Raw genomic sequence first — 12,865 nt, 5'->3', positions numbered from 1 at the left:
TCTACGAGTTTTATTGTAGACTTTTCTGAAATCCATGCAGTCTTCTCAAATCTTACCATTTTTTTTTTTAAATAAACGCACCATGATAAGAAACAAAGCTGTAACTGGGCACAAGGAGTTCAAAAGAAGTTGACTTTTGTGATGTCACCAGAGGCACATGGAAGCTGTTTGATGGGTGGGTAGATTTAAACTAAATTAAAAAAAAAATAGCAAAGCAAATAGAGGAACCGTTCATGACATGTTAAGGAGACCAAGAGTTAGTTTGACGTTTAGTTCCAGCTAAATCTTTGATTATATTAAAATTTCAAAATTCTGCAGCTGTTCAAAGAAAGCGACAGTGAGCGTTTTTTTTTTTCTTTCCACGTGACGTCCCAGAATTAAAATAAACCTTTATGTTCCAGGAATAAAACCAAAACCAAATGTCAAATATCATTTCACAATTTATTTACTGAATAAATTTGGACAAAAACACCAGAATCTGTTACAATACAATCTGAGGCAGATATCCCACCATGCACCACCCCACCCACCAAGGAACGAAAACAAAACAAACTAAACATTAGCACCAAAGCAGCACCAACTTAAATAAGTCTACAGAAACAACGGAAGTTATAGCCGTACTTTAACTGAAAAAGCAACTCAGAAAAGTAAGAAAGTTTTTTTTTGTCTTTTTTTTTTTTTTAATAGCTTTTGTTGAAAAGAAAAAGAAAGCCAAAAGCATCCTCCTAATCCCGACCCACCCTTTACCCCCCACTAGGCAGGCTATAGCATTCATGGAGCACATGCCACTGACTAGGTTGAAAAAAAAAAAAAAAAAAAAAACTAAACAAACAAATTCAAGTAACATTGAGATACGACGAAACATGTCTACTGCCACCCAATCCGAGCGTGATCCTTTCACAGAACCTACACGGGCAGTAGGAAAACTAGCATGAGGTCATGGAGTGAGCACGGAATAGCAAATACCACTACTGAATATCCCATATCAAGGTTTTCCTCCCCCCTTCAATGAAAAAAATGTAATTAAATAAAAAAAAAAAAAAAAATAGGGAGACTGGGTGGCATGGCCTGCTGGGGGCACAGGAATACTGGCATAGATGGCGTTTTGTTTTCCTAAAACCTTAGACAGCTCTCTCTTCACACCTGCCCTGTGTCAAAATATTGCCTACATCATACATGGGAGAAAAAAAAAGAAAAAAAAAAAAGGAATCTCTTGGTAAAGAAATACCCTGCTATGTAGTTTTTAAATATATATATTTATATTCATTTTTATATATATATTTTCATAGTTGTTACAATTTAAATAAAAAAACGTTACGTTATCACTTCTACAACTGAAATTTTAAATTAAGAAGGAAGCTAATTTCAGGAAGGTGGAAGTGTCCGTTAGCCTATCACACCAAGTGCTTGATGCCGTGTTGGGATGGTCGCGCAGAGAAATAGACGAAAGGCTTTCAGGGAAAGATATGCGAGCAGCGGGAACAGATTAGGATAGCTTACAGACACAGAAAGCAATAAATGATGGTATACAGTAAATTAAAGCATGATAGAGGCTTAAGAGACAGACGCATAACTGGGGATTGTGGGGAAAAAAAGGCCACCAAGGAGTTTAGTGACTGTCAGAATTGCAAAATATAGATACACCTTAACTAAGCATTAAACAAAACTGAGGTCAGACATTTTCTTTTAGGTAATGAACAAAAAAAGACGAAGACGCTCTGTTTCCCAGTGGTCCCAGGTCAGTTGGATCAGCTTAAACCACGAAACGTGGGGTTGCCCTTTCGAACTTTTGGGCCTGTGGCCTCTCGCCGTCGTCGGCCACAGACGCGACGAGAACAAAAAAAAAAAAAAAAAAAAAGCAAGATCTGTAAGAAAAAAGTGTGGTGCCGCAGTTCGTTAAGTATGGTTGTCCTTGGTTTACTGTCTTCATATGTCCCTTCATGCCTTTAATAGTGTCAAAAAAATGGCGAATGCATCGACTTCGTATGAGCACCACATTAAACCAAAACACATAAAAAAAAGAAAAAAAAATGCTACATTGTTTGCAAGTTGCATGTCTGGCAGCAACATTCCCAACCAGGGAGCGATCGGCCAGATGATGTCTAGATGCCATTTGTCATGCTAGGCTCGAGGTTTTCCATGAAGTGGTGGAAAAGGAAAACGGGATGGAAACACCTTTGTTATGAGTGACAAATTCATCTATTTACCTCTAATCTACTCTTTTCTCTTCTTTTTTTATTTATTTTTTCCTCTCTTCGGTGGCTCTGCTGAAGCCGTGGCGAGCCGACCGTGGCGGTGTCATCCGTTTTGTGCTTGGTGGTAGTTCAGCTGAAGAGCTCCAGCTCCTCCTCCATGGTCACCTCGGGCACCGTCTGCTCCTGCTCCCGCTCCCCCCGGCTGTGCACCTGAAACCCCCCCAGCACTCCGGCGGAGGCGAACCAGGGGTGCTCCAGGATCTCCCGGGAGGTGAGGCGCTCCGCCGGCTCCCGGCGCAGAATGGAGCGGATCAAGCACTTGGCCTTCGGCGTCAGCGTCTCGGGGATGTTGAAGTGGCCCCGGCGGATCTTGCTGAACAGGGAGCCCGGCTCCACGTCGTGGAAAGGGTAGCGCCCCACCAGGATGGTGTAGAGCATGACGCCGAGGCTCCACACGTCGGCCGCCTTGCCCGAATAGCTGCCGCTGGCGTTGAGGATCTCCGGGCTGACGTAGGCCGGGCAGCCGTGCTTGTCTGACAGCGAGTCGTCGAGACCGGCAAGGATATAAGAGTCCTCGAGGCTCTCCAGTTTAACCAGGCTCCTGCAACCAAAAAGGAGAAACAAACAAAAACGGGGAAAAAAACACAGTGAGTCCAGCACTGAACTAAAAGGATCGACGGCTTTGCAGCAGAAACGTTCAGAGAATCATCAATTCAAGGTTATTTCACAGCAAAAACTGGAACAAAGCTGTTTTTGTTGTTTTAGCAAAGCTGTTGAGGCGTACAAGTCTTGAGCTCCATGACATCTAAAATAAAAAATGGTATTAGAGGTTTATTAAAATGCCTCTATGTAAATAAAAGCCACATGGTTTATTCTTCAGCTCCCCTGCGCCTGATGTATAATTCAAGCCGAGCACGGCTATGATATCCCTCCATGTCCTGATAACAAGAACTGGAGATGCGGCAGTCTGCATGCACAGCTCATAAACCAAAAACACCACACCACAGCTCATCTATTGAGGAAAACACAACAAGCACTACCTTAGATAGGGGAAAAAAAAAAAAAAAAAAAAAAAAAACTGCAACATATGACAAATCCATTTAAAAACAGCCCTTAACCCATTGCATAATATTGACTCCATCGTTGTGCAACAAAGCACCGTAGTTCTGCGGCAGACACCGGTTCCTCCTCTGTGATATTGAGAACCACGTGTAATGGCATTGCTCTTCAGACGAGGAAAACTTATCAATGTGCTTTCCAGGGCTTAAATGCACAATAAAGAGCAACTAAACCCAAAGCAGTCACTGGGACACTGAGCTGAATCAATCAGGGTGCATTTGGGGCGGCCCGTTTCACTTGTTACAAGAACTGTTGCAGTCTAGCGCTTTCTTAATTTATCTCATATCAAAAAGTCTAAATATATTCATGTTGTATATTGTGATATTAAAAAAAATTGTTTTTATAAAGAGATAAGATGAGACTATATTGTTTATATGGAGATGGTCTGTGTTGCGTCACAGTTCTACTTTTATGTATTCCAGCAGGTTATTTTTCAGCAGTTCCTCCTTTTTACCTACAGGTGTTTGTTAAAATATGTTAACTGTGAGACCTTTGGGATGAGGCTTTGATTCAAAGATGCCTTTTTATGATTCCAATAAAGATAAATATGGCTCATTGGCTGTGGCGTCTCTGCATTTGGGGCCAGGCCCCACCAGATGTCGCTGTGGTGCTCTATGTTCACAATAATCAGCTGGACGGGATTGTTCTTTATATAGAGTAAAATTATATAAAAAAAAAGACAAGACTCCCTTAGGAATAAAATTCTGTTAGAAACATTTGTGTCTACATATCCAAGTCTGCCAGAAAACTGACAAGCTAATAGGGCTAAATACTCTTGAGGCACCTTGATATTGTGGCCCACCCACCAGCGTTTGTTTAAATAATGGACATGTGAATTTGCAGTGCGCATGCCCAATATGCTCCCAGTAGACAGCTGCGGGGCACAAATCCAGTGGCCCCAAGCTCGGATCGTCCAATCAAAATGCTGGAAATGCACGCGTTATGTTTAGGTTCTGCCAGAAAGTGTACGACCCTCTAGTGTTGGTTGTCCTTGCTGGCTCATAGAAGGCTCGATATCAATCTTTCCTATTCAATAAATTAACATTTTTAGTGAGCCTTTATTTGTAATTTTATGTATAATAATTAAATTACATTTAGCTTCTATAAAACGGCATTTCCAGTGTGGTGGTTTATGCCAACTTATCTGTTTCATTTAAAATTGATCAAAGTTAGGTTGGATTAAATCACAGAAAAACGGGTTAATAGGTGTTGAGTTTTTGTGCCCCACTTAACTTATCATGACAGAGACGCCACTGCTTACTGGCATTCAGCCTAAAAATATGCTATGTTTGGCCTATATGGCCCAGCCCTAGTTGTAGTTAACATAACAGTAAAATTTAAATAAATTGTTTGAGGAGCAGTAGGACAAAACATTTCCTTTTTTTTTCCTAAGCTGTGAAACCATATTGGTATTATTACTCAAAGTAAATACAGTGAGAATATACCAGACCGTGCACAATAAGCTCTTCCAAAAACAAAAAACCCTGTTTTATGAAAAGCCTACATAGTATAGAAGGACTCACTAACATGAATTAAGCCAGCTCAAGTGTCATCTAGCGCTTCTAGCCACTCATTCACTTCTGTACTGCAGCCTTCAGCAACAGAGAGTTTCACATTTCAGAACAAAGCCCCCCGTTTGTCTCGTCTTATTTCGACAGACTCGTCTCCGCTGATCTAGAGCGACGGAGCGGTCGGCTGTTTGGCATATGGTCATCCCCACGCCGCCCTGAGAGATCCCTCGCTAAAACCGCAACATCAATCATTTAAAAACAGGCTGCGCGCGTCAGTCCTGGACCGTTGGAGGTCACTGGACCCGTACCAGGAGCGGCTCCACTTCTTTTTTCCACTGTGCGTGCCAAAGACCGACGCGCCCGCGGCTGAGAGGCAGAGCTTGGTAAGTCGGTGATGCCGTCGCAGTGTGAAGCAGCCGCTCTGAGTAGTCTTTTGTAGCTGTTTTCACTTCCATTCATAAAAATAAAAAAACTCTGTAGCAACAGATGCCATTTCTGTAGTTGGTACATGCAGCCAGCAGGTGTCAGATTCTAACTCTGCAAGTGTGACTGTCAGGTTCAGCTTATGCTTACAGTAGCTGTGAGTCTCAGTTTGATCATCTGCCGCCCAAAGAACGGTCCCAGCGGCTTATCGGACCGTGTTGTTCAACCCAGCGCCAGCCTCCTGCTCGGCTAATGATTACCTGCTCACTCGCACGCATCTCATCTATTTATACACAGGACGTGAGATATTTCCACCGATAAAAACCACGCGCACAGAAACAGACCCAGGCCGCCTTTACTCTTGGTCTGACTCAGCTCACGCCGTCAACAGGCGGCCGGGCGTTCTCACGAGCGCCCGATCGCTGCAGACGAAGGTGCTTACCTGTCCTCGTTCTTGAAGACGAACTTCCTCAGCTTGAGGTCGCGGAGGACCAACCCGTTGTCGTGGCAGTGCGCCACGGCCGAAGCGATCTGGTGGAAGAGGCGGGCGGCCTCGTCCTCCCGCAGCTTCTTGCAGGTGCGGACGAAGGAGTGCATGTCGCCGTGGCTCCTGTCGAAGAACACGTAGGCCCGCGTCTCCCCGAGCAAGATCTCCAGGATCTGGTTGACGTGCTCATGCCGGCCCAGGGCGAAGTAGGCCGCCAGCGACTCCTGGTACCGGCCGATGTCGAACACCTGGAGAGAGGCACACACAGAGAAGGTTGTTTTTTTTTGGCCGGCGCATACAGTGACGCACAAGCAGACTTCCCTTCCCCACCTCGCTTTGCTGAAGTGCTAAAAGGTACGGCTAAACTGAGAGCATCATGATGGTGCACGGCATTGTGCTGCTGCCTGGGGTTGCAGTGTCGTGTTTGTTTCCATAGCAACCCCCCCCACTCCCCTCCCCGTCCAAATTGACTTTCAGTACAACCGGTTCAGGTGAGAAGGCTCCTCTGCTTCCACTCAATACAAAGAGCGCCCTGCAGGTCTGACGATGGTACCCAGCCTTCAAGCTCCACACAGATGATCAATCCTGGAAAGGAGGGGCGGGGGAGGGGGGGGGATTGATTGCTGCTGTATTGAGGTCAGCGCCATGAAGATGAGGACAAACAGCGGTGTTACCTCATAACCGGTGCCAAAGGTCGCTCGTTTCTCATGGCAGAGAAAACATTATCACGAGTCAAAGGGGCAGGTTACTGGATATGTCAAAGCTTTATGGGTCCAAGGGTGAATGTCGCCATTGTTTCTATTAATCATCCCGGACGAGGCCGCCGTCTGAGGTTGCTGCACGGGGGGACGAGAGCCGCGGCTTCAACGACGAGCCGGATGCTAAAGTCAACATGTGGCGTAAAGGAGGCAGGGAAACGTGCTGCGTGGAGCCGGTGGAACGGCAGCAGGCAGGACATGCAAAGTTAACTACACCTGCATATAGAGACCGACAGATCAGGCCTATATGCTGATTTTTGGTTTTCTTTAAGACCCCTACAGGTTCTTCAACGGGGATTTTCCTCAAACTTAAAAAAGCGAATATCCGTTTATGTCTTAATTGACCAAAAAAATGGCAGGAAATCTCCATGAAGTAAATTAATACGGATGAAAAAAAAAAAAAAAAAACACAAACGAACTCTGCTTTTTCAGCATATGACCCACTGATCAACGTTCAGAGCCAATCAGAGCCAGGTTCGGCGCATCCCTGTCATCAAATACATACATCCCGCCAAACTCATCGACCGATCAGTCAATTCTCCAGAGAATGTGCAGCCTTGCGACGATGTTCACGGTGCGAGCATCTACTGGACGGCGTGCCGATTACAGCAGTGTGATGTGAAAGGGAGAAGCCAGGAGCAGAGCCAGAGCGTGTGTGTGTGTGTGTGTGTGTGTCTGTGTGAGTGCATGGTTACTCACTCCTTTGTCAACCTTACATCATGCAATCCAAACCACACAGCTCACCCCATTCACTTTTTCCATCAGGCTGGAGCTGCCAGCTCTCTATTTACAATGCAAGCAATAATTTAAAAATAAAAAAGTTGAGGTGGCAGCATTTGGTGCAATATGCATCCAGCAAACTAAACTAAACCCAAATCTGCAGTTCTGTACTGGTACTATGTGTTTTATTGTCAATGAGCAATAAAATCCTTTAAAAGGGGAGAGATGCAAGTCTAAAAAAATAAATATACAGGTTGCTTATTTTGGGGGAGACGACGATCGGTGGCGCTCACCTTACATACGAGCTCGTCGCCGCTGTGCAGGTGGGCGGCTCTGAAAACGTGGTCCCCCTCCAGCGGCTCCAACAAAAGGTAGTCCCCGATGCGGGAGATGCAGTGCGAGGAGTCCGGGGTCTCCGGCGGGCTGGGGGAACCGAGGTTGGGGCTGAAGCTCTGGCTCGACTCTGTAGTCCTTAAGCAAGACAGCTCCTCAAAATCGTGCGATTTGTGTCGCGATCTCCCATAACGTGAAATGTTGATTGGATTTGACCTCTGTATGTTCATGAGGATGAAGTGCGAAATCCCCACAAAAAAAAATATATATATGTATATCAGAAGTTCTTTCTCTCCTTTGTCCCCTCTTCCTTGGTTAGGGCACCGCTAGCTCGTCCAGTAATTAAAAAAATATTTACCTCACGTAATTATTTATGGTATCAATAAATAATATATATATATATATTTAAAAAAAATCTAAATTTACAGTACCGTGCTTTGGTTTTGTGTCAACAGGCAAAGAAGCTGCACTCAAAAAGGGGGTTTAATGTGTCCCCCCCGCTCAGTTGCTCTCCTTTGTTGTACATTCATGGAATGAAAAGTCCGTGTTAAATGCCCGACGACGCGGCCACAGCTCTCCGAAAGCCTGGGCCGACGGGGTGCAGCTTCATTAACGTGGATGCAAAGACAAAAAGCTGCAACAAAGGCTACCAAAAGTTAGCTTTTTTGGGAAAAAAAAAATGAATGAAGGGTGCCAAGTCAACGGTCCGCTAGCTTATCTCGCCGGTGCAGCGCTATAGACACGTTTCGTAAAACGGAAACAATATGTTGGACACGGCTCGCGGTCGCACATCAAAAAAAAAAGAAAAAGAAAAAAGGATGCACGAGCCAAACAAATGAAGCAAGTTTCTGAGCTAATAATAGCAGCTGATATTCGTCGGGGTGGGCTAGCAGGTGCAGAGCTAACTAGCTAGCTCGGTTTTGGCTAACGAGTACCAGGGTCAGTGCACGGCCTTGTTCCCCGGGAATCACATCCATGCACGGTGATTGTCATGCGGAGAGAGCCCCATCCGGAGTGACTGCTGAAGCTCTTTGTGCGCGCGCTCTCTGGCCTCCGATTCAAGTTATCCAGTGGAAGAAATGTTGCCGTCTGCCGCCTTGTGTGTGCTGCTGCAAGCTTGTGGAAGGAAGGAAAGGAAGGGACGGCCGACTTTCCCAGGCCAATCCCTTGATTCAGCAGGACATCCTCTCTCCCGTGGTACCGCTGTGCTTCTTACGTGGCCGGGAATCTAGTTCATTCAGTGCAGAGGGGGAACTGCACACACTGCGCCTGTACACAGAGAGAGAGAGAGAGTTGCGTTCATGCCTTGCGTTACGCGAAGGAGGGGGGAGGGAGGGTTTGAATGCACGCGCGCGCGCACGCGCCACTTATACTCGGGGGCAGCTAACCCGCCTCCTGACGTCACCGCTCACACCGAAACTCTATTGGCTGAAAGCCGGCATGGAGGTCACGTGAAAGCAGCGTACCGCGGCTACACCCCCAGGAATTTAAAGCCAGCGTTGGTGGAACGGAGTATAGCTACTGTACGTGCTGCGTTACAAATGAGTTTCCCCCTCAAATGTCACTCAAACAACATAGAGGAAGGGGGGAATCCGTCCCTCCATCGGAGCAGCATGCACCATGGCAACATTTGCCACAACATAATACTTTTATAAGGAAAATCAAGAATTTTATAAAGTGATTTGTGGTATTTACTCAAATGCATCATTGTTTCTGTTTCAGCTCATTTAAATGTAAAATGTTTTAAAAATATGAAACACTCATATGAAATTGAGTATTGCAGTAACTCTGTCCAGCTCCATATTATCCACAAAGCTCTGCGTGAATGTCGTTGAAAACCTCTGGGCAAGTCAACAAAGTTTCATGTTTCATGTCAGCAAACAATCCCCGGCGCAGCAAATTCACACTAAAACATGTGGGAATATCTCTGTTTTTACACTTTGAATGGGATGAAATGACCACCGGGTCTTTCTTTCAAAGATGGGAAGAATAAGGTAAAAAAAAAAAAAGACATGCTTGTTTAGCTACTTTGTCAACTACTTCTGGAAAGAATGAGTGTAAAATATGATTCAATTCAATATCAATCAGGCATTTTCTATGCATTCAAATTACCTATTACTATTTAGTTGTGTATTTGCATCTATTTAAATTTTTTGTTTTGTTTTTTTTTTACAACAGAAAAATCAGGCATGTGACTTATGGATGGATGTTTCCAAGGCATGATGCATGCAGACCCCTTGTCGCAAGCCTCAAAATAAAATCCCTGATCTGTATACAACCATGCTGGGGAGTCGGACTCAGAAATCACTAATAAATCTTGCTTTTGCTTTAAGTGTATTAACATATGGACAACAACTAGGTATTAGAGGTGTCTTGTGTCAGGCGCGGTTATCTTTTAAACGTGTTTCACAGAATACTGGAGATTTATTATTCCCTTATTCTTCATCCTAGATTTACCACAAGGTATGACAGAAGGATTGTGCAATCCTGCGTAGGAATCCAGGGCGGCTAGAGGAATGATTGCAGCTGGACCCAAGACACTGCGAGAAGTGTTTGACTTAACCCCTATTCGTCGGCTCGCAGACAGTGGCAGCGCGCTCGTCCTCTGTTCTCTACCTTCATTTCTCACTCTCTGCCCAGATAATCCCCCGCAGCATGGAAATGCGTTTTTTTTTTTTTTTTCACACAGAAGCCTCTCATCTCCAAACAGTGGCTCACAGTTGCTGAATGTGGCAGCACCCACAAGCTCTTCAAGCATATGTGTGTGTGCGTGTTTCTGAGATAGAATCTGAGTGAGCCACCCACTTTGTTCTTTGTTGCGATGCTGGAGCACTCCTTGCTTCACAATAGCTCCGATTTCACTTCGCAAATTCTGCAGCGAACAATCAGGACGTGCCCCTGTGTGAGAACTCTTGTATGGAACAGGCTGGATCCTCGTCTGGCATGGTCCGTTTCCGCCTGATGCCGCCGGATGTCCGCACGTGGCCTCGGCTACGACCCGAAATAGGGATTCCGTTAAGCCTAAACCACATCTGTGCACGGTTTGAAAATAATAATCCCTAAATATTCCTCTTGCACGCATTCTTTGATCCTCTGTGTGACTCTTTTTTTTTTTTTTTTTTGCGACAGAGACCAGCACCAGAGATGATCCAATGAGGCTTACCGAGTCTCTAGACGCACCTCCATGCTGAACCCAGCATTGCCTCTTAAACTCTGTGTGCCACTCAAACAGGATTTCTCGTGGAAGAGAGGTCAACCGGATGGTCGGTATCCCTAATCCCCCGGGTGCGTGTTAATCACAGACTGCAGGAAAACAGCTCGAAAGTCAATATCTGTGTCGTTTCTGAGTAAAGCGTCATCTTAACGTTTGCAATCAACGACCCATTCAAAGATTCCCCCCTCCTCCACCCAAAAAAACAAACAAACAAACAAAAAAATCTCCCTCAGATGAGAGTCAGTTGACTTCAATTTTGCATTCAGCCAGTGGCCAATTTCCCCGCTGTTACATAGCAACGCCGCTTGCCTGCCCTCCCCGATATCAGCCAGAATCGTTTAGCGCTGTCACATCCAATCCCTGTAGGTAACTTCCCGATGAGAAAGTCAGTCATACGAGAGAAATTTGGATGTAGAGGCAGGGCAAAAACGAGAACGCTCAGAGAAAGAGGATACATTGCAGAGCGAAGGCAAAAGATAGAAAGAACAAAAAAAGGTTATAAAAAAAGAGAGAAGAATGATTAAAGACTTTTGTTAAAAATGGTGAATAATGAGAGATGTGCTAGCAGGAGGGGATACAGCTGATGCATGCTTCGGATCAGATTTAAAGCCAGGCACACAGCTCTAGTGACTGCATACAAAATTAAAATCAAACTAATAGCAGAAGCTCTAGTTTTTGTTGACGTTTGATTTCACAAAGAGGTGCTCTTTCCATCCAGATGCGTGTTGCGCAACGATCGTCATCCAACAAAAAGGTAGCACGCTTACGGCTGAGAAACAATTTACTTAATGAGCTGCTAATGGAAGAGTTCTTGCTAAGGACTGAACACTTTCCTTGACTCTCTGCAATGCTTCGCATTTGTTCTATTTATAGACATTCGAGTGACAAAACAGTAAAAACGTCCCGCTAAAGCAAAAAAAACCAACACTTTGACTCCTCCTCCTCCAACACATTCCTGGCCAAGACTGTGAAAAATATGCCTTTAGTGCCTTGTCAAAGTGTTCCTGCTACTTGAACCTTTTCATGTTTCATCATGTTACACCCACATACATACATTTTTTTTTTTTTTACTTTTGTTTTATGTGAAAGACACAAGGCGACACCCAGTTGTTAAGAAGAAGGAAAAGGGTGCCTTGTTTTCGAAATGTTCTACAATTGTATTAACCCCCTTTTTCTCTGATACCCCTCAATAAAATCCAATTTAACTAATGGCGTACCGCGCACGTGACGTCACCGACTCAAGAGCAACGCCCCTTTTGCCGCTTTGGTAGGACAAACAGGTAGAGAACGCCCGTAGCAACCACCTATTACACGCACAACAGAAACAGCGATATGACCGACTTTACAGCCGTTAAACTTTCCCAAGACGATGTTCCAGGCGCACGGATTACTGGTCGCACTGTAGAAGAACACACCAACCTTCAGCTCAAACGATGGCTTGAGTGTCGAGGGCTTAAAAAACCCGGAAAACGGGCTTTGTTTTTTTTTTTTTTTCTGCGCAGCGGTCATGGCGTCGCCGGCCGTTTTTTTGTTTGTAATCACCGTCCAGGAATGGGTATATGTTTAATGTTTGTCTTATTTGAAATGTTTTTGAGTAAGCTATCCTGGTAGCAGGGTATCATGTTAGCGCCTGCTACCATGATAGCCTATATGCTGTCATGGTAGCAGGCGCTTCATTATTAACATGTCGGCCACCAAAATACTCTTACCTGTTCACTACTTGATGTCGCTGGAATTGGGTCAGGGTGTTCTTCGGTTGTGCCCTTTCCTCCAACAAAATGCTTGCTACATATGTACTTGAATTTGGTAACTTTTTCCGGGTTGAACTGTTGTGTAGGCTGACCGCACCGGTGTACCCAGCGCACACATTTCCCTTGGCAGTCTTGAAGAAAACATCCTTCATATGCAGCCGATCAGCGTACCTCGAGTCGCTGTTGCACGTTCCATAGCAACAATGTTTAAAAACCATGGTTTTAGATTTGGAAAAAGCAGTCGTTTACCGAGTAAAACCAAGGGTAACGCACGTCTCTTTTACAGCGACACAGCGGCGGACTATGCAAGCTTGCCCTACTGCGTACCACGTGATGTGACGTCATTGTGACGTT

General features: G+C 45.0%; 1 protein-coding gene across 1 annotated transcript; it reads right to left on the bottom strand.

Moving 5' to 3' along the window:
- Positions 1-422: 422 nt before the first annotated feature.
- On the bottom strand, positions 423-8,877 carry trib2 (tribbles pseudokinase 2). The gene is made up of 3 exons (XM_012866696.3): positions 7,507-8,877; positions 5,691-5,983; positions 423-2,796 (listed from the first exon to the last, which is right to left on the bottom strand). The coding sequence occupies exons 1-3, from the start codon at positions 7,774-7,776 to the stop codon at positions 2,325-2,327; spliced, it is 1,035 nt and encodes a 344-aa protein (XP_012722150.1). The 5' UTR covers positions 7,777-8,877; the 3' UTR covers positions 423-2,324.
- Positions 8,878-12,865: the final 3,988 nt, after the last annotated feature.

The sequence above is a fragment of the Fundulus heteroclitus genome, chromosome 15 (assembly GCF_011125445.2).
Source record: "Fundulus heteroclitus isolate FHET01 chromosome 15, MU-UCD_Fhet_4.1, whole genome shotgun sequence".
Taxonomy (NCBI): Eukaryota; Metazoa; Chordata; class Actinopteri; order Cyprinodontiformes; family Fundulidae; genus Fundulus; species Fundulus heteroclitus.
This window is presented reverse-complemented; position numbering and strand designations above follow the sequence as displayed.

Bases quoted from the DNA above. Each gene is read 5' to 3' on its own strand.
- trib2 (XM_012866696.3), bottom strand. From the start codon at position 7,776: ATGAACATACAGAGGTCAAATCCAATCAACATTTCACGTTATGGGAGA. The intron at 5,984-7,506 runs GTGAGCGCCACC...GCCTCTCTCCAG, and splicing joins GCGACGAGCTCGTATGTAAG to GTGTTCGACATCGGCCGGTA. The intron at 2,797-5,690 runs GTAAGCACCTTC...TTTTGGTTGCAG, and splicing joins GTCTTCAAGAACGAGGACAG to GAGCCTGGTTAAACTGGAGA.